This window comes from Panthera pardus, unplaced genomic scaffold, assembly GCF_024362965.1.
Source record: "Panthera pardus isolate Hobbes unplaced genomic scaffold, ASM2436296v1 HiC_scaffold_2, whole genome shotgun sequence".
Classification (NCBI taxonomy): Eukaryota; Metazoa; Chordata; class Mammalia; order Carnivora; family Felidae; genus Panthera; species Panthera pardus.
The window spans coordinates 117,416,925-117,441,874 of NW_026526765.1; the positions used below are offsets into that span (position 1 = coordinate 117,416,925).

The 24,950-nt window shown below is 44.0% G+C and overlaps 1 protein-coding gene across 6 annotated transcripts in view; it reads right to left on the reverse strand.

Moving 5' to 3' along the window:
- Nucleotides 1–24,950, reverse strand: part of SH3RF2 (SH3 domain containing ring finger 2) — a 126,500-nt gene that overhangs the window by 42,046 nt on the left and 59,504 nt on the right. For all 6 annotated transcript variants that reach the window (XM_053907376.1, XM_053907377.1, XM_019414193.2 and 3 more), the window contains one exon: nucleotides 19,356–19,679. In XM_053907376.1, the coding sequence (XP_053763351.1) occupies nucleotides 19,356–19,679 (324 nt within the window). The remainder of the gene's footprint in view (nucleotides 1–19,355; nucleotides 19,680–24,950) is intronic.

The window sequence follows — 24,950 nt, forward strand, 5'->3', positions numbered from 1 at the left end:
CATGGACATTTTTAAAAAGAGAAAAAAGAGAATTGCTCACTGGCCCACCACATTATCAAAGCAGTTGTCCTTGCTCCCTTTGAGTAAGTAAGTCCCTTCAATAAATGAAGGATTTATGATCTTAGAGACTACAGAATCTGGAGCTCTCTTGGGCTGATATCCTTTTGTTGGCAAGTCTGCCTTTCTTCTGCCTCGCTATCATAGGTGACACTTGGGAAAGCACCCCATACAGAAGCTAAGGCCTCTGATGTGGTTGGTCATGTGACAATTTTTCCTTCTCATGGGATTGATAGAATGTGGCTACAAAGTCCTTTCTAAAGACAAGCTCAGGGATCTACAATGAGTGAAAAGGACATGTGACATTTTCCAAGCCAGTGCTTTAAAGCCCCCTCTGGATAGTGTGCTTGTTGTCTTTGTGATTCTGCTGTCATCAGGAGAAGCTGGTCCTCTCATGTATCAAATTCGATTTAAAAAGTTTTGATTGGCTGCCACTGCAGACCACCACCCCTCCCCAGGGGGCCCAGCCTGTGGTACTGAAGAGGCTGACTACCCTTCGGGTGAGCATTCTGCTGTCTTCTCCCTTCCTGAGTGAACCACACAAGCCCAGGGCCCCAGGCTGTTTGTATAATTGATGCATCTCACCTTCCAGGGCACTGCATCTGACAGGAAATACAGAGAGAGTAAAACCTTTCCAGGTGTCACGATACATGCTAAAAAGGGATGAAGACACGGACCTGGATTCAGAACGGGATCCCTAATTTTGTCCTGTCCTGTCTTCGTCCTTAGAGCAACACTAGAAGTATTTGTATCCCCAGTCTTTCAAACAGTACCTCAGCACTCAATAAAGAAGATCAGTGTCTAAACCCTCTGGGGCAGATGTGAGGAGACCTATCCCTTCTCCCAATTCTCTCTTCTGCTGGTGGTAAGAATTTGCTAACATCAAACAATCAAGGTGTATTTTTTGGGAGAAGTTTTACTCCTTGTTCTTTACTTTCCCTAGATGTTTCCTAACTCACCTTCTCCCAACAACGGTTTTCCACAAAATGTGGATGTCATTTGTTTCAAAAGAAGGCTGTGTGCCATTGCTGTCGAGTTTGACTCACAGACCTCCATCAACATTTGGAGAGCAGCGATTTGCGAATGTCTGATGCCCTCCACTCAAGAAGCATCCTGAGTGTTCTGATCCCAAGATGAGGCAAGGTGAGCATGAGGTCAAGGTTGAAAAGAAGGCATAGTTGCTGCCCTTAAGAGGTATATAATCTCACTGAGATAAAGTGGGAACACCCAAACAGATTTTGGAAATCACACAACCTCAAAGTCTAAAACATACTCAAGTAATTTTCCCAAGGCCATAGAGCCAGCAAAGTAGGCTGAGCTGGGAGTCAAACCTAAAAATCCTGAGTTGAGAGCCAGACCTCTTAGGGGTCCCTTCAGTATGCAAAGCAGTGTGTGTACTTTGGAGGTTGGACCAAGTGGCTCTGACTGCGAGGGCAGGAGGGTTCTCAGGGTTCAGGAGACATTGAGGGCTGAAACCCCCAGATGAGCCCTCTTTAGCTCCCTGTACCTCATTTGCTGGGCTGAGTCAAGAAGAGTGTGTACGGTTTCTGGAAACTCTACAAAAATGTCTGAGAAGAGATTTCCCAGCCATGGTGTCTTGTCTTGTCTTTTCTTTTCTTTTCTTTTCTTTTCTTTTCTTTTCTTTTCTTTTCTTTTCTTTTCTTTTCTTTTCCTTTCCTTTCCTTTCCTTTTCTTTTTTCTTTTCATTTCTTTTATTTTCTTTTCTCTTTTCTTCTTTCTTTCTTTTTTATTTATATTCATGTTAGTTAACATGCAGTGTAGTCTGGCTTCAGGAGTAGAACCCATTGATTCATCACTTACGTATGACACCCAGTGCTCATCCCAAAAAGTGCCCTCCTTAATGCCCATCATCCATTTAACCCATCTTCCCATAGACCCCGCCTTCCAGCAACCTTCAGTTTGTTCTCTATATTTAAGAGTTTCTTATGGTATGTCTCTCTCTGTTTTTATCTTATTTTTCCTTCCCTTCCCCTATGTTCATCTGTTGAGTTTCTCAAATTCCATGTATGAGTGAAATCATATATCTGTCTTTCTCTGGCTGACTTACTTTGCTTAGCATAATACCCTCTAGTTCCATCCATGTTGTTGTAAATCAGCCATGGAGGTTTTATGGCATCCTTTTACAGCTTTCTAGAGGCATGGGCAGCAGGATCTCAGGGTGGGCTTTGGCCCTGTGCAGAGGCTAGGCAAAGCCTTAGAGAGAGGACTGACTACCTTTGGATAGTCACACATGATGCTCAGATGGCCACTGGCCAAAACAGAGATGTCACCACACCCAGGGTCACTTTACCCCATCACAGGCTGGCTGTCCCTTTAATAAGCAAACTTTTTTTTCTTAAGTGCTGAGGCCAGGGCACTCAGGTTCGTACTAACCATGTGAATCTTAAAAAATCCAAAGGCCCCTCCCTTGGCTTTAGAACCCTAGTATGTGGGAGCTGAAAGTGACCCTGAAGATAATCTCATTTGGTCCCCTGAGCCTCAGAGAGGGCAAATGGAGTGCTGAAGGTCACACGTACCAGGTGGTGGTAGAGTTAGGTCAGGCCCATCACTGGGCGAGGGAGTCATGTTTGGGTAGCTGGTTCAAGGGGTTGGTTTACTTGTTTTCCAGACAATTTTTCACTCACCTTCCCCAAATATTTATTGAGATTTCCATGTACCTGTCTCTGTCCTCATGGAGCTTACATGGTAGCGAGGGAGCAGGCAACACAACAAAAACACACAAAACAAAAAGCAAGAAAACAGACAAAGTACGCACTCTAGAGGCCACAGAGTTAACTGTAGGGACCTGCTTTAGATAGGGTGTTTTTGAATCCACATTTTCCCACCTTGTTAGGATGACCTTGGCCATGAACTTCACCCAAAATCAACATGTTGCCCATCTCTTGTACCTAGAAAGTGTGCCTTTGTGGGGCACTCAGCTTTTGGGGTAGGTCCTGTTCACCCTGCAGCACATGGCAGAGAGGGGCCTGAGGATGCATCAGCTAAAGGCTTATTTTTTCCACATATGGGAGGGAGACTGTAGTCTCAAAGGCAGGGCTGTCTGACTTCCAGCCCATGGGTGCGGGTGTTTTTGTCCTTCTGACAAAAGCCCCAGACACTGAAGCTGTAAAGTATGGGCACACCCTCAGCAAGGGAGAGCATTGATTAAGTTCAAAACCCCATGGCTGGCAGGGTATGAACAAGCCAGGCAGAATGACAGCAGAACTTGGCAGTGACACCCCGCATCCTTGTTATGTGACATCTGTAGAGACCCAGTAGCCTGCGCTCACTTGCTCACCCATCTGTCCCACAGATCTCTCCTTCCTACATTCACTTACATACCTATTTCTTTGTTCAACTTCTCACTTTTACGAGAATCCCCTCACTCATACACTCATTTCTGTCTTCTTTCATCCAGTCCCTTAGTCACTTAATCATTCGTTAATTCACACATGTATTGAGTTTCCTGTTTATGTTTATGGACTCACATACATTGGTACATATACATTCACTGGGTTTTGCTCTCTTCCTCACTCAAACATTCTCCTGACATTTACTAAACATCTCTCGTGTCAAGCTCAACTGGGCTTAACCCCGGAGGGGCCAGGAGGCACCACTTATGCTGTCCTTACGGAGTTCTTGGCAATAAAGCAGCATTTAGATAAATGCCAAAATGAGGTGTGAAATGACAGATGTGCATCTGGAGGCAAAGACCACTTATTGTGGGGGTTTGGGTGGTGCCCTCTCAGGTGATTCTTCTTCCCTGCAATGCCAGAAATGACCAGATACACGTGGTATCACAAAGGCATTAAGGGCTTCAAAAGTTGCTAGACCAGTGGGTATTTGCATTTTAGAGGAGGAAAGAGGGGGCAATGTTTCAGCCCAGGGGTCGGTATGCTCTCTCTGTAGAGGGTCAGATACTAAATACTTTCAGCTGTGTGGGTCTCTGTCACAACTACTCAGTGTTGCCACTGTAGTACCAAAGCAGCCACAGACAAGTCATAAAGAATGAACATGGCTGTGGGCCAACGAAAGTTCATTTTTGGACATGGAAAATGGAATTACATACAATTTTTGCATGTCATGGAGAATTATTCTTCTTTTCATTTCCCCCTATATAAAACTGTAAATACCAGGGCACCTGGCTGGCTCAGTCGGTGGAGTGTGCGACTCTTGATCTTGGGGCTGTGCGTCCGAGCCCCATGTTGTGTGTAGAGATGACTTAAAAAATAAAATCTTAAAAAAAAAAAAAAGTAAAACGTTCTTAGATGGTGGGCCATACAAAACCAGGCTATGGACTGCACTTGGCCTATGGGCTGTAGTTTGCCGATCTCCTGTTAGCTTAAAGAAATGAATGTACAAGGATAATTTTCAGGTGCCACTGGTGCAAACAGTTTGGGATGGGTAGTCCTTCTCCTGGTGGCCACCTTGTCTGCTTATGTAGAGAGATGAGAGCCTAGCGAGCCCTTGATTCCAGGCATAGGGAACGTGGCTTTGAAAATAATGGGATAGGTATTCTCCAACCTCATTAATGGCCGGCCCACTTGAAAGTGACCCAGGAGAATGACTGAAATAATGAACTCTCTCCATGACCCAGTGCATGCTGGTTCACATGTTTAGGGTTTGTCTCCTACTGCTTGCCTAGAACTTGGCACATAATAGGGACTCAGTAAATCTTGAATGCCTGGCATGTGGCAGTTACACTATGCTTATGAATGGGACCACAAGGGAGGTGAGACTTCTGTAATCTGTGTCAGCTCAGGTCAAGGCTGAGGTGGCAGAGAAAGGCCTAAGAGCTCAGTTAGGTAGACTGAGCTGAGCCCAGCGAGTGGGGATGATTTATTCACATTTCTGACTCTGCCCTCTGTGTCCTCAGGGTGGCCCCAGACGCGGCTGTGAGAAAGCACACCTTCCCTAGCCCAAGTGTCTGCAGACAGAATGGTGTTTGCAATAGTCTCTGCATATGTAAGCAGGTTTTATTATGTATCTAGTTGTGCAATTTTCCACCAGGGCTTGATTGTTTTGGAGTGGGAAGAGAGGATGAAGGATGGATATTATATGCCCCAAAGCTTATGCTTTGAAATATAATAAACACTTTTTTCTCTGAAAGAAAATGGACCATTTCCTTGGAAGTTTCCTTTTTCTTTTCTTTTTTGAAAACACTGTTCCTCATCAAAAACAAAATTCATGAAGCATTAACAAAAGGTTGTGATAGGAGCTCCTAACTTGCTTTTGCATGGAAATTATCTAAGAACATGGCCCTTTTGTGCCTTCTGTAGAAATCCTCACCTGTGAAAAAGACCTGTTTTTCAGCTTATGCCTTGAGAAAGTATATATAGCAAAGTAGCTTTTTTGCTGAATAAACCCAGGGATGCGCCCTTAGCTCAGTGTAGTCCCCAGATAACGCCAGAGAGGAAGGTATAGAATCACTGAATTATGGATTATGGGCCTGTACATGGATGGCAAACTCATGGCACATGTACCTCCATTTCCTCTTCCTGGGCCCATAACAGACACTGCTACTCAATCCCATCATTCTTCCTAGTAAGCCTGGTTCCTGTCCCAGAACTGCTCCTAAGTTAAGTCAGAATGTGAGAAGCCCCACTCTAGCCGCTTGAGTGGGGAAAGAGCATGGGCTTGGAGGACAGTCAGGCCCAGGTTCTGACCCAATCCTAAAATGTAACTTCTGAGTAACTGTGAGTTAGTTACTTAGCCTCTCTGAGTCTTTGTTCTTCCATCTAAAATGGAAATAATAACATCTATTCATAATACTCGGACGCCAAGATGTACGTAAGACCCTGGCACTGGGTCTGGTACGTGCTACCCATGATGTAAAATTAGCTCCTTGAGCAGAGTGGAAAGTGGGCTTGTTCCAACAACCTACTCAATATATAGCTCCCTCCAACTTCTCCAGCCAGGGACACATTAATCTCTGCACATTTCAATGACAGCACTGGCAAATCTACCCATCCCACCTTTGGAAAGTTCCAGCTTTCTCCAAGGCCTTTATAATCTTGGCTTGTGTTTGGAAAGAAGGGTCTGATGTGGCTACCCAGAAAGGGCATTTCCCTTGCACAAGCCTGATGTTAGCTGCCATCCGTTCTGCATTTACTATATGCCAGGCCCTGCCCTATGTCCATTACGTCAGTGGTTCCCAACTGTGGCTGGTTTTGACCCTGGGGAATATTTGACAATGTCTGGAGACATTTTTTTATTGCCACAACTGAGTGGTGGGTGCTATTGGCATCTAGTGGGTGGAGACCAGGGCTGCTGCTAAACACCTGACCAAGCACAGGTCACTCCCGCCATGCAGAATTATGTGGCCCAAAGTATCAACATTGCAGAGGCTGAGAAATCTCGTATGTGAGTATCTCACTCAATTCTCTAATAGGTCTATGTGAAAGATGCTAGTAGTTTTACCAGCTTAAGATGAAGAAACCGAGGCTTTGCAGTGTCGAGCCACACGGCCAAGGTCATTGTGCCATTAAAGGATAACACTGCCCCATGTGTTCCTGTATACTGTCCTCCTTGTCTCCTGACTATTGCCCTGTACAGCCCTCTTTTTCTTGCCCTTTTAGTTTTCTGATTTTGGGAAGGGGAGGGGGAGAGCGAGCAAGGGGGTGTGCATGCACATGTGTTGAAGCCCCAGTGGCCTTGGATATCAATTACCCCTGCTTCTGGCTCCCAGAGCTGAAGAGTCTATGCTAAAATTCCTGAGGTACAAGCTTGGCCGCTCTGTCTTTCACCTGGGCAGGGGCGGGTCTCCTGAGTGGCTCACCTGCTGGGATTAATTAGGAAAGTGATGATGTAAAGTTCAACTTCTCATTGGAGACATGCTGAATCAAGGAAGCAAGCTGAGCAGCAAGGTTAATTAGTGAACCTGCTTTGGTCACCAGAAACCAGAGAAGCTTCTCCCCAGAGGACCTGAGGGAGCTTGGGCGGGGTTGGGATCCAAGTGCAGGTGTGGCAGGTGGACCGGGAGTGTTGGCATTTGCCGGCAAGACTTCAGGATAAAGGCAACTGGACTGCCGGAGCTGAGGGGAGGTACTCGTGAGGCCTTGCTTCACCTGTGTTTCTGCTTGTTTGTTTTAGTGAGTTTCGTGCCCATTGTGGGGCTCGAACTCATGATCCCAAGATCAAGAGTCACATGCTCTACTGACAGAGCCAGCCAGGTGCCCCGCTTCACCTGTTTTTGTTTGTTTTTTGTTCTTTAAACCTAGCTGCCTTCTGTCATCCTTCAGTCTCTACCTGGAGATCCTTTTGTCAGGCGGGTTTCTCCCACCTCCCAGATGAGGTGGGCCCTCTCTAACAAACTCCTTTCGTTCCTCATCCTTAGCTCACAGCATTTCACACATTCACAGTCTTGGAATCATGTACGTACAATACTTTGTTTCCTATTGCTCTTCCCTGTGAGCCTGCAGGCTCATAAGTACAGGGACCACGTCTGTCTTGTCCACTGCCTCACGCGTGCCTAGTGCATGGGGGGCACCCAGAAATTTCTTTGTTGGCTGCTTCACTGATGGGCTGTGAGGAGCTTGGGCAACCACACAGGGGAGGACGGGGCCCACACAGAAAGCTGAAAGGTATATGCAGAAAATGGTGGACAGGTGGCCCTGCCTCAATCTTCACCTGGTCTCTCATCCAAAGCCATTCTTCCTGGAGTCATTCTTGGCTTCCTTCCCGTGGGTTCCCCCTTGGGATTACAGCTGAGGGTCTGAGCCTAGCAAGGAAAACTGCCCCAGGAGTCCCCTAGATAGAAGCCAAAAGTCATGCCCTTCCCCACTTCGAAATTGTCACTGCTTATCAAGGGAGCATAGGGGCTTTTGGAAGTGTCTGCACTGTGAGGCAGATCATCCTTCTGAAGTATGTGGCTCGTGAATGTTATTCTCAGCAAGGCCTCGGGATGGGGGATGGTGATAGCTTCCTGACTTGACCTAACATTAATAGCAGAGTGAACATTTGTTGAGCTATTTACCACTGCCAAACCCGAGCCATTATCTCATGTACATGTATTGCCTTGTTTTATCCTCATAGCAATCTTATGAGGTTAAAAAAAAAAATTACCATCAGCTCCATTTCACAGATGTAAAAATGGAGGCCCAGAGAGATTATATAACTTGCCCCAAATTATACTGCTCAGTAAGAAGCAGAGTGAGAGTTTCATCCCAGATTTGGGGGCTCCCCAATCCCATGATTTCTCACTATACTGCCTGTGCTGAGAAACATTGCTAAAAAAGCTCTTTGCCTCAAAGAACTCTACCTGATACCTGATGGGGCTGAGAAAACTTTGCAGTAGCCAGAGAGAAAGCAGGTCTCTTATGTGATGGTGTGCCTGAGCGCAAGGAGGGACTGCAGCAATGACTGTCATTAACTAATAACAGGAACAGGTTTTCACTGTGTTACCTAGCTTTAGAATGCACTGTTAACTAATTAAGCAACATAATTCTCTATCAGATGAGTTGTATCATTCCATCTCAATAACAAGAAAACTAGGATCTGGAGAGGCCGTGCAGCTAATGGGTGGGAGTACTCAGATCAGATTCTCTTTGGCCTCCCTGGTGACATAATGGCATGTCAGATGATGATGGCACCTGCCTTGTGCTAATAATGGCTACTGCAACCTGGGACTATATGACTCAAGGATGAGACATTAAATGATATGTCATAAGGACTCCTAATTCTGTCTTAAATTGTAATTGCTTTTTTTGGAAGACCTTGAATCTGTCATAGAAATACCTTTCTCTGCCAGTTTTCTTTTGTATAAAATGAGACAAGAACCTCTCTCATCCCCCCGTATCTGCTAGTAGTTGCAAATGTACTTTAGGAAAGTCAAGTGGAAAAGGACACCTACGTTCTTGAAGATGTTTGGCTCGTTGCCTGCTTTAAGTCAGGGGTTCTGCTCAGTCACACAAATGATGATATATTCTAAAAACTCTGCTTGGAGGAAAGTAGGTAGTAGCAATGGCTATAGGTAGTAGCAGTAACCCTGTATGGAAGGACCTACCCCTTTTGCAGATGAGGACACCTAGGATCAGTGGGGTAAGGTACTCAGTTCGTGGTTACTTCGGTACTAGATGGCAAAGCTGTGGCATGCAGCTTTGCCTGACTCAGAGCCTTCTTATTTGTACTAAGCTTCCTTCCTCTGTAGGGACAAATAAAAACCAAACCAAAACCCAGCAGTATTAGGTTCCATAAGCTCCTTCAGCATTTTCACCATTTACTTTCTCACAATCTGTGTGGTAGGAAAAGTTTTTCCTTGGAACTCGTGAAGTCCTTCATGTTCTGATTTATGTTCTGTTCCTCTTCTGGACCCCAGGAGTTTAAAACCAGTACATAAACCTAAGTTTGGAAAAACAAAATCAACACTCATTCCCACATGAGTCCTGAAGCCCTTTCTTCTTCAGGCTGGAGAAGCCTAGTCCTTTTCTCCTGGCCTTAGCCCAGGGGTGGGATCCAGATATCAGGAGGGGCAGAAGGGTGACCATGTGGCTGAGGAGGCCAGGATGCTGAGGCTGGCCTGAGGGCAGTGATAAGGATGTAAACAAGAAGACTGGCACAGGCAGGCAGCGGGAGATTAGCTCCGCTGGCAGCGGTCAGTGGAAAAAGGGGAGCAGTTTAGGGATGGTAAACACTCCAAGCCAGAAGGTGGTGAGAAGTGAGTCCTGTCTTTGAGCTAGGGAAACGCCCAGGAACAAACAAACAAGAAAGACAGAGAGAGAGAAACAAAGAGAGACAGAGATAGAGGGGATATAGTGGTTGAGGCATGAACTTTGGCTTCCTCAGTATATGCTGAGCACCTATGATATATAGGTTTGGAAATCACTGTGAAATAATTTAGGTACAACTCACAGTATAACATCTTGCACATATTAGCTCTTAGAAAGTAGTCGTCAATCTTGTAGAAGAATTGTAGCTTAAAAAAATTTAGGAGGAATGATAGATTTGGAATGTCACCATTTGCAACCCCAAATGAATGTTCATGAATGGCACCTCAAACCATTAGATGAAAGGCTGATGGGGAACCTTATAATGGGTGGAGAAGGCTGACAACACCTGAATCTAAATAAACTTTAATGCAAAATGAGAGACATTCTTTTTACATGTAAAAGAATGAATTTGGACCCCTACCTCACAACACATACAAAAATTAACTCCAAATGTATCATACCCAAATGTAAAACTATAAAATTCTTAGATGAAAACATAGGGGTAAATCTTGTGGACATGGATTAAGCAATGGATTCTAAGATATGACACCAAAAGTACAAGCAACAAAGGAAAGAATAGATAGAGTGGCTAACATCTAATTAAAACTTTTGTGCCTCAAAGGATACCACCAAGAACATGAAAAGGCAACCAGAGAACAGGAGAACATTTTTGTAAGTCATATATTTGATAAGGGACATGCACCTAGCATATATGTACATAGATACAGAATTATTTTTTGGGGGGGGAGGGTTATTTATTTATTTTGAGACAGAGGGCAGAGAGAGAGGGAGAGAGAGAATTCCAAGCAGTCTCAGGATTGTCAGTGCAGAGTCTGTTGTGGGGCTCTACCTCACAAATCGTGAGATCATGACCTGAGCTGAAATCGGACACTTAACTAACTCAGCCACCCAGGTGCCCCCATAGGTACAGCATTCTTAAACTCAGTTATAAGGTAAATGACCCATTAAAAATATAGCAAAGGATACAAATAGACAGTCCTCTAAAGAATGCATATCCAATAAACACATGAACAGATGCTTAGCCATCAAGGAAATGCAAACCAAAACCACAATGGATACCACTTCATACCCATTAAGATGGCTATAATAGAAAAGGAAGATAATAAAACAAGTGTTGGTGAAGATGTGGAGAAATTGGAACTCTCATAAACCATTGGTAAGGATGTAAAATAGTGTAATCACTTTGGAAAACAGTTGGCAGTTCTTCAAACAGTTAATAAAGTTACCATATGATCGAGTAATTCCACTCCTAGTTGTATAACCATATGAAAACACGTGCCCACAAAAAACCTGTACATGACTGTTCACAGCAGGATTATTTATAATACTAAAAGGCAAAAAAACTCCAGATGTCCATCAACTGATGAGTAGGTAAACAAAATGTGGTATATCCACACAATAGTCTATACAAGGGAATGTTATCAATCGTAAAAAGGAATGAGGTACTGAAACCTGCTCTAACAGATGCACTTGGAAACATAATGCTAAGTGAAAGAAGCCAGCCACAAAGGACCAAAAACTGTGTGACTCCACTGAAATCAAATGAACAGGCAAATCTATAGAGACAGAAAGTAAATTGGTGTTTCCTGGGGCTGAGGTGGGGGTGGCGGGAAATGGGGAACTTGGGGTGATGGTTAAGAGGTGTGAGGTTTCTTTTTGGAATAATGCAAATGTTTTACATTATGGTAATGGATGCATAACGTCTGGATATATTAAAAGTCAGCGAATTGTGCCCTTAAACAAAACAAGACAAAAACCACAAAAGAAGTACTTAGCACTATCCATGAGGTATTCTTGCCAAAAACCAAGTCTGAAGCTGATTAAGCCCCTAGGTGTAGCTACCAGTTTACAGAAAGCACAGGGGAGAGAGGCATGTGTTAAAAAATGCTGCAAAGAGGCAACTAGCAATACCCAGAATGCAAAAATCCAACAAGACACACAACTTGGCTTCTGTAACACATGCATGGCCAAGGACAAGACAAGGAGAGAGAGGGAGCTTGTGGAATAAAAGAAATCTAAGAGACATATCAACCCAATTCAAAGTGTTTACCTCATTTGGATGTCATTTAAACAAACCAACTGTAAAAAAAATTATAAGGCAAATATGGACATGTGAACACTGGCTAAATAAAGAAATTGGGGCAAGTGCTCTCAAAAATAAGTAAATAAACATTAAAAAGAAACCCAAAAGAAATCATTGCCCATTTTCTAATGTGTGATAATGGGATCATGGTTATGTTAAATTCTTAGAAATAAATACTGACTAAAATGTGTAAAGAGATGCTGAGATATGTGTGGATGAAGTGATAGGATGTCTGAGCTATGCTTCAAAATAACCCAGTTGGGGAGCAGGTTCGTGAGTGGGGATATAACTTAAAATAAGACTGGCCCATGAGTGGATAATTGTTGAGACTTGGTGTTATGTATATGAGGCTTCATTATACTCTTCCTTCTTCTTTTACAATGTTTAAAATTTTCCATTACAAAAAAGTTAAAAAAAAAATGTACAGCATAGTGATTGAAGAGAAATCTAAAACTTGACCTCTAAGAAATTTTGACTGCTAAAATTTTTAGTAATAATCACAACAATCCAAATGCTAACCAAGCACTTTACATCCACTTTGCATCTTCTGATTTTCCCAACAACCTTTCAAGGTAGGAAACCCTTTCTGGGTTCAAGGCCAGAGGAGGTTCTCCAGCACAAAACACTCCTTGCCTAGGTGGCTCCTGATGGTTCTTTCCCGGGGAGGGGGGCTGGGATCTGGCAGAGTAGAGGGCAGTAGATGCCCTGTGGTCCCAACCTGTGTCCGTTTTTGCTTTCAGATGTCCACCAGGGAACTCCTGCTAAGGCATTACTGATAATTTATGAGAACAGTTTAAGGGGCTGTCTCCAGCCAGGGATATACTCTTGAAATTTTAACAAATTTCAAGCACCTGTTAGACTCCACACAAGGCACTTTGGGGCAGATAAAGATGATGTGGAACAAAACGGTTTGAGGGGACAGTTATCAATAAAATGGAGCCTTCCCAATTTTTACCCACGACCCTTGGGGACCATTCCATCAGTTCAAGAGTGCTAGGATAACTTAATTTATAAATAGGGGTTTACTGAGTGAAAATTGTGAAGATGGAACATTTATATTGGGAGATATTAACATAAGACTAGAAGCATAGGATCAATCTGTTTCTGTAAACTACCTTAGAAGGAGGGTTAGTTAGAATCTTAAGCATAAATTTGCATTGAGACGGTGTCCAAAGGAAAGAAATTATCTTAATACTAAGTCAAAACCATCTCTCATGGTAGTCCTGAGTACCACGAATTTGGGCTGAGAAACTCCCATCAAAGAGAGAAAAGGTGAGGGTCCAGACTTATAGTTCAAGATGTTGAAAGTTACTTTATCCAGAATATTTCAAATATGGTATTGAATGGAAAGCTAGCTTTACAGACTTCAGAATTCCCCAAGATGTGTCACAGCTCATCTCCCCAGGAGGCCAGGAAAGATGCTTGGACTTGTCATTATCAATGGGATGGAAGAGGTGTGGGGAATGGAATTACACTTCACTGATCTGCCTTTGTCCTTTCTTTAATCAGAAGAAGGGATGGGGATTGGTAATTATTTAAAGATTTGTTTTTAATGTTTATTTCTTTTTGACAGAGAGAGAGAGAGAGACAGAGCATGAGCAGGGGAGGGGCAGAAAGAGAGAGGGAGACACAGAATCCGAAGCAGGCTCCAGGTTCTGAGCTGTCAGCACAGAGCCTGACACGGGGCTCGAGCTCACAGTCTGCGAGATCATGACCTGAGCCGAAGTCAGATGCTCAACCGACTGAGCCACCCAGGCACCTTCTGTTTTTTAAAAAAAATTTTTTAATGTGGTAATTATTTTAAAAAGTCAGAGGTCTCTGACTTTGTTTTTAATTCTTGAGGCAAAACATGTTATTAGAAACCTTTGATGGGGTTTTGGAAAGTGAACAGTAACATAAATGAATAAAACACCATCTCCTCCCTTAGGAAGTATTCAATATTCGTGAGCTTGGTGAGAAGATATATGTGGGGTATTGACAATACAAAGAAGAATGTGTTATAACTTGAGTAAAAACAATGTGCTGTGAACACAAGGGGAGATATTAATTTTGCAGGGGAGAACTGGCAAAAGGTTCCTTGCAGAAATGATATGCATATAGGGCTTGGGGTGTGGATATGATTGTGACAGGTGAATGCACCAAAAATAAATTCCAAGAGAAACAGCCTTTTGTTCATTGCTCATAATAATGCAGGCACCATGCTGGGTACAAGGACAAAAAGCAGAGAGGTGGCCTAGAATAGATGTACTGTGCTTAAAAATGTCAAGTAGATCAGGCCGCCTGGGTCGGTTGAGTGTCTGGATCAGGTCATGATCTCACAGTGTATGAGTTCGAGCCCTTCATTGGACTCTGTGCTGACAGTACAGAGCCTGCTTGGGATTATTCTCTCTGTCCCCTCCTCTGCTCATGCTCTCTTTCTCTGTCTCTCAAAGTAAATAAATAAACTTTAGTCTGTCCTCAAATCCTGACTCTGTTTCTAACTTTGAGACTTTGGACAAGTTACCTAATCTTTCTGTCCCCGAGTTTTCCTATTTGGTAAAATGGGCATACCAGTGCCTACTATGAACAGTTGTGAGGCTAGTCATAATGTCTGTAAGTTATCAGTATAGATGCTGGCATTTAGTGGCCATTCAATAAACGGCAGGTATCACTTCTTCTGTGGACTATAGGGAACCACTGGCAGTTTGGGCAAGAGAAGCAGCTTCATGGATTTGGGCTTTCAAGACATTGTGATAGAGGCCATGGCTGGAAGAATGCATGGGGGTGAAGGGGTGGGTGGGGTGAGGTGTAGTGATTGAGCATGAGCTCTGTGAGACCAAGAAGGAGGCTGAAGCAACAGTCTCGGCAAGAGATGAGGACCAAAAGTAAGGTACTGGGATGGAATGGACAGAACCCATGACAATTCAGGTGGGAAAATGAGCTTGCTGACTAACTGATGTAAGAGGTGAGGGAAAGACAAAACTCTGGAATGATGACAGGCTTTCTAGTTGTTTAGCAGTTCCACTAACCTGCATCTGTGATACAAGAGGAGGGGCAGGCTGAAGGTGGGGGTTTAGGGGATTAGTAGGGGGGTGGCAGGTGAGGGTAGGAGATAGGGGGTATACTGAGGGAGCAGAACCTCTTAGGAAGCCCAGCATTAGAGAAAACAAGAATGCCTCATTGTTCTGTGAGTGTGGGAGACAGTGGGCAGGCAGCCTCCACATCGTGAACAAGTGAATTTTAGAATCTCTAGGGTGGGCCTGGCAGTTGTGACTTCAACTGCTCAAGGACATCTTTCTAATGCGTGCCCCATGCACTTGACTTACTCCTTCTAAGGCGTCCCTTCTCAGTGTAGACCTCGAGAGATCATCTTCAGGACTCTCCCACAGGCCACCTACATGAGTTCCAATCCTCCTACTTAACCTTCTCACCACAATTTCCCAGGGAATCTACTCAGCCTCTTCAGGTCTAATCCTGAATTATTTACGAGTACAGTTGTATTTAGTGCAAAGTTCATCTTTGAGGCCATTTCCTGATGTTCTAGCCAAATGTGTCAGGTGGTTTCCCACAGGTGAGAAGACACAAAGACAACAGGAAAACAAAATTCCTTACTCTGGCTTCCCTTTTCATATACCGCTGTGAACATAAAACTGATACCACTTATATGGAAGATAACCATCAGACCACATAATAAAAACATACAGTGTTGTTCAGTTCAGAGATGGGCAAGAACTTGCCAGAAGCCCTGGGCCCCAGGCCTTGCTCTCTCTTCCTTACCAAGGCAGACTGTCAAGTGTCAGTACCAAATTGGGACCTTCTCGATATCATCAATGGGCTTGGGGAAAATTGGAAAGGAAATGACTTTCTCAGTCTACAGTTCTGTGTGGTTAAATTCTGAGTCTCTGTACTGCTTAAGTCAGTGCGGGTGCCAGCAGGTCCTCAACCCATGTTAGGAAGCCCTCACTCCACTATAGGCAATCATTTATTTTTTTGTGTCCCTGCCAGAGGGCGTTCCTTGATGGTGAGAGTTTACTCTTGGTACCTCATCAGCATACACAATGGCTGGACACAGTTGGTAGTTCATAAAGGAACAAAATGATAGTAAACAAAAACGTTTAGATGTAAAAGACTTAGGGCAAATTCTTTTTTTTTTTTTTTTTTTAAATTTTTTTAATGTTTATTTATTTTTGACACAGAGAGAGAGAGAGACAGAGCCTGAGCAGGGGAGGGGCAGAGTGAGAGAGGGACACAGAATCTGAAGCAGGCTCCAGGCTCTGAGCTGCCAGCACAGAGCCTGACGCGGGGCTCGAACTCACAAACTGTGAGATCATGACCTGAGCCGAAGTCGGCCGCTTAACCGACTGAGCCACCCAGGCGCCCCAGGCAAATTCTTTACTGGAGAAGGGGGTGGGCAGGGAAGAGAATGCTGGAGGGCCTCGGCGTCTAAAGGGAGTCAGGTGACAAGTCTGAAAGAATAGAGGCTACAGACACCCGATATGAACTGCACTGACATAACACTGTTGCTTGATGAGGTCTCTGTTGATGGCATAGTGTAGTGACAAGAGCGTATGTTCCAGCATCACACAATTCTAGGGTTAATCCAGACTCTGATTGTTTACTAATTACGTGAACTACGGAAAAACTATTTTTGGGGGGGGGGGCGGCTTAATTACCTTAAAGTAGTGAAGTACTAAAGTACTTTAGTAACTACCTAAAGTAGTGATAATATCTCCCTTACAAAGGCTCTTATCATCTTTCAGGATAGAGGGCAGGACTTAGGAGACTAGCAAATAAAGACTTTGCTATCAGAGTATATCATCCTATCTCTCTATTTCTCTATCCATCAATCATATTAGTCTCAGTAAGTGTTCAAGATGACTATTGTTCCTGTTGTTTTGGTAGTAGAATCCCCAGTAGTCACTATGGTTACGAGCACACTGTAAGCACCCAACAGATGTTTATTGGTTGAAAAAGTTACACTGACCTGTGAGATCTCTACAGGAAATTATTCCTCCTCCAGGCTTTCCTGTCTGAGTATACATCACCACTATCTGCCCAGATGTTTAAGTCAAAAGTCTTGATTTCCTGATTTACTGAGTGCCTATTACAGAGTAGACACTGTGCAGGGTGCTGGGATGGGGAATAGAGGGGAAACCTGAAAAGTTAGATCCAACCTCAGCTCTCAAGGATGTTAGAGGAAAAAGGAAGCAAAAGAACTTGTCATTTGCTCAATGTTTTACCCATCTTTAGATGTAGCTTGTAAATGACGTATTTTAAGAGCATTTTTGACAACACTTGGGCAAACATGTAGAAACACTTAAAATCCACGGCCATCTGAATTGAGAAAGGCTATTATCAATACCGTGCAAAGGTTCCCTGGGAATAGGATATGCAAATGCCAAATTTTGGAATTCTCACCTCTGTGAAAACTAGGAAGAAACACTATTTTACTTTATATTTTTTAATTAAATTAAAAAAAATACTATTTACTTTAAATCCTGCTAGGATTCTCCACTCTGCTCTAGCCTCTCTATGGATGAGGTAAATGACTGGAAAGAATTTAAAAGGCACATGAAAAATGACTCTTGGCTAAATCTCTTGGGAAACCAACTTACAGCTGAGTGAGGTTGCTTAGATCTTCTGAGTGTGGGCTGTACTTTATAAATATCTACCTATCTCTCTTTATATATAAAAACGGCTTTAGAAAAATTCTGTTAGTCTTTGGCTTAATTGTGAGTCACTAGGCCCCTCATTGTAGAGAGAGAGAGAGAGAGAGAGTGTGTGTGTGTGTGTGTGTGTGTGTGTGTGCGCGTGTGTGTGGTGGAGGGAGAACTCTGAGCACAAAGCGTGTATGTACTTGTAAAAAAGCATTTGGAATGTGTGTGTAGGAAGGGAACGTTATAGTTTTTTATGTAAGGAGAGAGTATGTGGAGGGGAAAATGTGTATGTGTGTGTGCGTGTGTGTGCATGTGTGTGTGTGGGCATGTAGTGCAGGTGGTGGGCTGAGGCACGTGAAGAATCAGCCTCTTGGAGATCCAGACAGTGGTATGAGATAGAAAATGTTGTTGATGGTGATTGTTTTCATTTTCGACCAGCATACAGGTCTTTGAGAAGCCCTTGACTTTCTCCTCCTCCTTGTCTTGTTAAAAAGGGATTAGAGTCCAATTAAGTCCTTTAATCCCAAGGTAGAGATTCATGTTTAAAAACAAGATTTACAGCTTTAAAAAAATACATCAGTGCAAGTTGAAGTTTGTCCTTTCAAGCTGCCACCTGCCCGGTTCCAAAGAGTGTTTTCAGCAGAATCCCCAACATGCAGTTGTTCTTAATTACTTTGCCTCATACCTCCAGTCCTTCATCTTTCAAAGTACCCTCCAACCTAAATAGCCACATGCTGTTAGAAGTACTTCTGTTTCTGGATTGCCACAATCGCCCCTTGGTGTATCTCTCTTCATTTGGCAATTCAGTGATTGGGCTGAATAATAATAGTATTAACAGCTAATGCTTACTGGGGGCTTAGCATGTGCCAAGCACTGGCACTGAGCACTTTCCTGTATTATCTTATTAGGTACTCCATATAAAAACACGCAGGGCTGGCTTTGTGTGTGTGTGTGTGTGTGTGTGTGTGTGTGTCCATGTGACACGTATAGTCACATGGGGCTCTGTATTGAGAAGGGCTCTTCACTCGGTTTAATGCTCTGCTGTTGATGTATCAAAATTCTTTAAAAAATTTTTTTTAACATTTATTTATTTTTGAGAGACAGAGAGAGGCAGAGCATGAGCAGGGGAGGGGGAGAGAGAGAGAGAGATACAGAATGTGAAGCAGGCTCCAGGCTCCGAGCTGTTTGTTAGCACAGAGCCTGACGTGGGGCTCGAACTCTCGAACAGAAAGACCATGACCTGAGCTGAAGTCGGACCCTCAACCAACTGAGCCACCCAGGGGCCCCTTGAAATTCTTAGTCATTTTTGAGCAAGGGGCCTGCATTTTCACATTTCACTGGGCCCTGCAAATTATGTAGCCAGTCCTGAAAACACCCAGTAACCCACAATTTCTCTTTCCCTCTTTTCCTTCCTTTCCACATGATGCCTAAGACATTGTCAGAGGATAGAATGGAACAGTGAATCTCTAATCATGATGCCAAAACTCTCTCTAGGAAATGGGTGCTATTGTCTCCTGGGAGAGAAGTTCTTTATGGGACGGGAACTATGTCATGGCTTTCAGCATGGAAAGCACAGTGTCTGTGAAGATCTCGCAAGTTGTTTAACTCCTCTTGGCCTCAGTTTTCTTATCTATAAAATGGGGAGAACAGTAATAGTACCTAACTCAAGAGGCTGGTTCAAGGATGACATGGAATCATGTGTCTACAGCTCTGACATATAATATACACATTAGTTGTTATTAGTGCATTATGGATGCTCAGCAGGTACTAAATATCCAATACTGTTTATGACATGGTGTGCATCACCTGCCTGACTCCAAGGTGCCCTTATCCCAGGGGTTTGTTTCCTACCTGCCCCACAGAGCTGGGAGGAACATCTCCTTTTTCCATGTGCTGGGTGATCACAGAGGGGTTGCTGGAGCTGATGAGCACTGGGGTGCTGATCTCCACCATATGGCGCCCCGAGGGAGAATGGACCATCCTGTTGAGAGTGTTCAAAGCTGTTGTGATGGAGAACTGCCCGGGCCCCTTCCTCCTGGACCCAGGGCCCCTGCGGAGGGTGGACGTGGTGGTTGCTTTGCCTCGGGAGGATGAGGGTACCAGAGACAGGTTCTTTGTGCGGACCGATTGACGGCCTTTGTTCTTCTCTAGGAGGTGTCTTGCAGTGAGGTTGGGCTGAAAACACAGAAGGTCCATGAGAGGTTAGTCTTCCTGATCTGGTGTGAGCAGCTAAGTCCTACCCAGGCTAGTCTGAAGTGAGTTCGGATGCCACCACCTCAGCCATCACTCTTTGGTCAGCTTCCTCCTTTTATCGATACGTCCCAGCTACTTGGCTGCATCAAGAAATTTCGACAAGTCTCTTGCAAAGTAGATATTGCTCTCCTTCCTCACTGAGGTCTCCAGGGGTTAAAAATAAGTCATGATACTCTTCCCTGATCGGGAGCACTCTTCCTTTACCCATTTCTCCCAGGCACACCCTCCCCTTTTCCTCCTTCAGCCACTCCTGAATGCCACTGCGTGGGCTGCAGCTTCTATACTTTTCCACCATGGCACTTTATACAATACACTGCAATCATTTCCTTCCCCCACTGGACTGTTAGCTACCTGATGGCAGCGAGCTCATACATGTTCGTCTCAGCCCTGTCCCACAGCGGATGCTCAGTGAGTGCTTGTGGAATCACACATGGATGGACTTGGTCAGGTTTTCTCATAAGCATTTGAACCATAATGTAAATGTATTTGGGACTTTGAATCTTTATGCTACTTTTACTACTTTCTTTAAACACTTTTAACTCCTCACATTTCTCTCTTGTTCCATGCCTCTTAGTCTCTAATATGCTGGTGTATGGAGAAAGAAAAGAAAAGAAAAGAAAAAACATAAGTGAAAGCCCTGATTTGTAGAGTTTCCCAATTTCTACGGTGCAAATACCTACCAATGGTTTAACAACTAGCTAGCAAAATTTCTGAAAATATAAAAACCAGCTCTGACAATCTAGTACCAGCTAGGTCTAGCACAGACACCAGCTGTGTTATATTTTGGGTTCAATTCCTTTGGAAGGCTGGAATACATGGACAGAGTTGTCCTCCAAAGCCATGTGTCTCATTCCACTTTACAGATTCAACTATAAAGATAAAAGGGAATTTGCCCATTTAAGAAGGTTTTAATGACAATATGCAGATGATTAACATAGCCAAGATACAAAATTTTATTTTATTTTTAAATGTTTATTCATTTTTGAGAGAGAGGGAAAGAGAAGGGGAGGGGAGGGGCAGAGAGAAAGGGACAGAGGATCCAAAGTGGGCTGTGTGCTGACAGCAGCCGGCCCCATGTGGGCTTAAACTCACAAACCATGAGATCATGACCTGAGCCTAAGTCAGATGTTCAACTGACTGAGCCACCCCAGGTGTCCCCCAAGATAGAAAGTTTTTAAAGAAGATACAATTTCTACCTCACAAAGCTTGTAATACTGTGAAAAAGAATCATTGAGTAGGGGAAGGGGCATTACTATGTCCAGTTTATTTTATTTATTTAAAAAATTTTTAAAAATATTTATTTATTTTTGAAGGAGAGAGAGACAGAGCGTGAGTGGGGGAGGGGCAGAGAGAGAAATGGAGACACAGAATCTGAAGCAGGCTCCAGGCTCCGAGCTGCCAGTACAGAGCCCACTCAGAGGCTGATGGGGGGCTCGAACTTACAAGCTGTGAGATCATGATCTGAGCTGAAGTTGGACACTTAACTTAATGAGCCACCCAGGTGCCCCTATTATGTCCATCTTATGCATGTATGTATGTATGTATGTATGTGTGTTTATCTTTGAGAGAGAGAGACAGAGAGACGGAGCACAAGTTGGGGAGGGGCAGAGATAGAGGAAGACACAGAATCTGAGTCAGGCTCCAGGCTCTGAGCTATCAGCACAGAGCCCAACGCAGAGCTTGAACTCACAGACCATGAAATCATGAGCATGGCTGAAGTCAGATGCTTAACTGACTGAGCCACCCAGGTGCCCCTATTATGCTCACTTTAAAGATAAAAGGGCTGTGGCCCGAAGGGGTGACTTATAAATGGCACAGCCAGCAAACAGACAACCAAACAAGAAAATATCAGACAGAAGTAAGTGCTTTGACGTGATAAAGACGGGTTGGGGGAGGCGCCTACTTTAGATGGGGGGGGGGGGGGGTGGGTCAAGGAAGTCCCCCTGAGAAGGTGGCATTTAACCGAGACACAGATGACAAGAAGGAACCAGCTGTGTGAAGATGGAGGTAAGAACATGCCAGGCAGAGGGATTATAATCAAGTAAAAAGATCCTAAGGAGGGGGAAAAACAGTCTGAGAAAAAAGCAAGAAACAGAAGCTGGAATGGAGTGAGGAGCAGGTGGTAAAGAGACCACAGAGACAGGCAGGGGCAGGGTCACAAAGGTCCTGGGAGGCTCAAGTTTATTCTAAGTGTAAAGGAAGCCTTTGGCAGGATTAGGTAGAGGAGTGACACAATCTGATTTCTGCTTTTAAAAGCTCATGCTTTGCTTTGGCAGTTTCTTACAAAGCTAAACCCACACTTGGCATCTGACCCAGCCATCTCACTCCTAGGTAATTACTGAAGAGACAGGAAAACTTATGCCTGCTCAAAAATTGGTATGCAAATGTTTATGGCAGCTTCACTCGTAGCTGCCGACAACTAGAAACAACGCATTGTCTTTCACCTGGTGCACGGACAAACAGACTCTGGCACATCCATGTGGATGTGGAATGCGGCTTAGCAATTAAACGGGAAGAGCTGCTGATATACCTAACTACATGGATGAATCTCCAATGCTTTGTGCTAAGTGAAAGACGCCAGACTCCAAGGCTACATTTTGCAGGATTCCATTGCTATGACATTCAGGAAAAGGAAAACTATAGGAGCAGAAACCAGATCAGTGATTGCCTGCTATTGGGAGTCAGGAAGGGGCTGACTACAAAGAGTCAGCATGTTGTTGTACTTTTTGGGGATGTTGGAACTATTCTAGATCTTTTTTTTTAATGTTTATTTTTGAGAGAGGTGGGGTGCAGAGAGAGACAGGGAGACAGAGAGGATCCGAAGCAGGTTCCGCACTGACAGCAGACAGCCCAATTCGGGGCTCAACTCATGAACTGTGAGACCATGACCTGAGCTGAAGTCGGATGCTTAACCGACTGAACCACCCAGGCACCCTGGAACTATTCTATATCTTGATGGTCGTGTGGATATACTGGATGCATTTACCAAAATGTATAGAAGTGGACCCAAAAAGAGTAAATTTTGCCATATGCAAATAAAAACAAATACATAAAAGTTTAGACTTTTCTGTATTTGTTTTTATTTTTTTTTTGTTCAGAAGTACCAGCGTAGAAGTAGGGAGACTACCTAGGAAGTTACAGAAGTTGTGTCGGCAAGCTCTGATGGCAGTGTGGGCTCGGGACAATGTCTACATTCCCCAGAGCACCTGTCCCTCCATTGTTGATTTAGTAAGAGGGCAACATATACTCTTTGAGTTGAATGAGTAAAGTTCTTTATGGTCATTCACAGCTAGAATGAAATCAATTAATTTTTTTCTCCTGCTTCCTAATTGTTCTTTTTCCCCTGGTGAGCAACACCTTCAGTGTTTTCATCAGCAACACTGACAAAAGGCTTTGTGTGACTCTTGGTCTGCCTGTGTTCTGCCAACGTGATTAATAGCGCGGTTGGGGAAAGACTGCACATCTCTTAAATTTGTACCCACTCATTTGAAACAATATCCTTGAGGTTCATTGGGCTGAGCAAGGTTCACATAACCCAGGCAGGCCTCACTGGAGAAGTCCTGACAAGAATGGGTATAAGCTCAGCATTTGTTTTACCACCTTTTTATTCAGGTGTAATTCAATAAATCAAGTGATACATTAACAAGAAAAATCCTGTTTATGCAGAAAAGAAGAAAAAAACCAACCCATGCCACTCTTACCAGAAAGCCTTCCTTTTTTTCAGTTGCTTTGCATGGCACTGATAATTCAAAACTTGTTTAAAGAGTTCTTAGCAAGTGCTAGTCTTAATGAAATGACTGGAGTCAAAATTTAAGTACTGCTTTAAAAAGCTCAATTTAGATTTCAAGTAATTTTTGAAAATCAGGTTTCCAGATTAGAGCAACCACTTGATTATCTTTTTCCCCTCCTAGCAATTAGGAGAACAAACGAAGCAATGGCTAGTTTGATGATAATCTTGAGGGTTCTCGTAATCACTAATTTTAGAGGTGAAGGGGTGGGGAGAGTGTCCAAATGAATAATCATTAAATGCAGAAGTTTTCGAAAAAAGAGTACCAAAAATGGGTAATAAAATCAATGGTGCTTTTTTTCCCCCCAGAGCTATGGAGAAGCTTCTTGAAATTATGTAGGGGACCACGCAAGCTCTAACATGCAAAAATGTAAGCACCTCCTATGTATCCAATTTGGTATTGATTGTAGCTGATCTCTGTCCTTGGAAATTTAACCACCGTCTCCCCATCACTGTAATTGTCCCTCTTTGGTAGCGGCTCCACCACTAACCTAGGCACATAAAGCAGAAAGTGGGGCATGCATTCTTGACCACTCCCTCTCCCCTGTTCCTCACTTTTGTCAACCTCCAAGCCCTGTGGATCTACCTCCTAAATGGTGTTTGAATCTGTCTACTTGTTTCCAATTTCCCGGCCCAAGCCACAGTCATTTTCCAATGGAGCCATGGGCCAGCCTCCTAACTGGTCTTCCTGCTTTTTCCTCTCTCCTCCTCAAATTATTCTTCTTACTATAGCCGGAAGAGCAGACTTTAAGAAATCCAAGTCTGGGGGCACCTGGGTGGCTCAGTGGGTTAAGCATCTGACTTTGGCTCAGGTCATGGTCTGGAGGTCTGTGAGTTCGAGCCCCGTGTCGGGCTGTGTGCTGACAGCTCAGAGCCTGGAGCCTGCTTCGGATTCTGTGTCTCCCTCTCTGTCTGCCCGTCCCCCAGTCTTTCTCTCAAAAATAAATATACAACAACAACAAAAAGAAACCCAGGTCTGATGGAGTTACTGTGTCCCTTAGAATCTTCCAGTGGTGTCTACTGACTTCTGGATCAAGCCCAAACTTCTTACCATGTGGCACAGACCACCATACTTATCAGATGTTCCTCGTGCTCCCCTGTACTTCTCAGCTGCCTTGAAGACAGGAGGAGCTAGGGGACTGGTTCAGGCCCACGGGCCATGAGTGGAGTGACAAGTGTCAGTTTTGAGCTGAGGCATTTGCTGATGCACAACTCAATCCTCCTTACTCCTCCCCTGCTATGAAGACTGGGGAAGTCCATGTGCTCCAGATGGCAACTACAAGGTGGCCCAGCCTCAGTGTGGGTTTCTAGAGTGACTATGTGAGCACAGCTTCTCACTGTTCCGTGCCAAACATGTAATGTGGGTGAGAAGTAAGTTTTTCCTTGCTAAGTCACTGGCAGTTTGG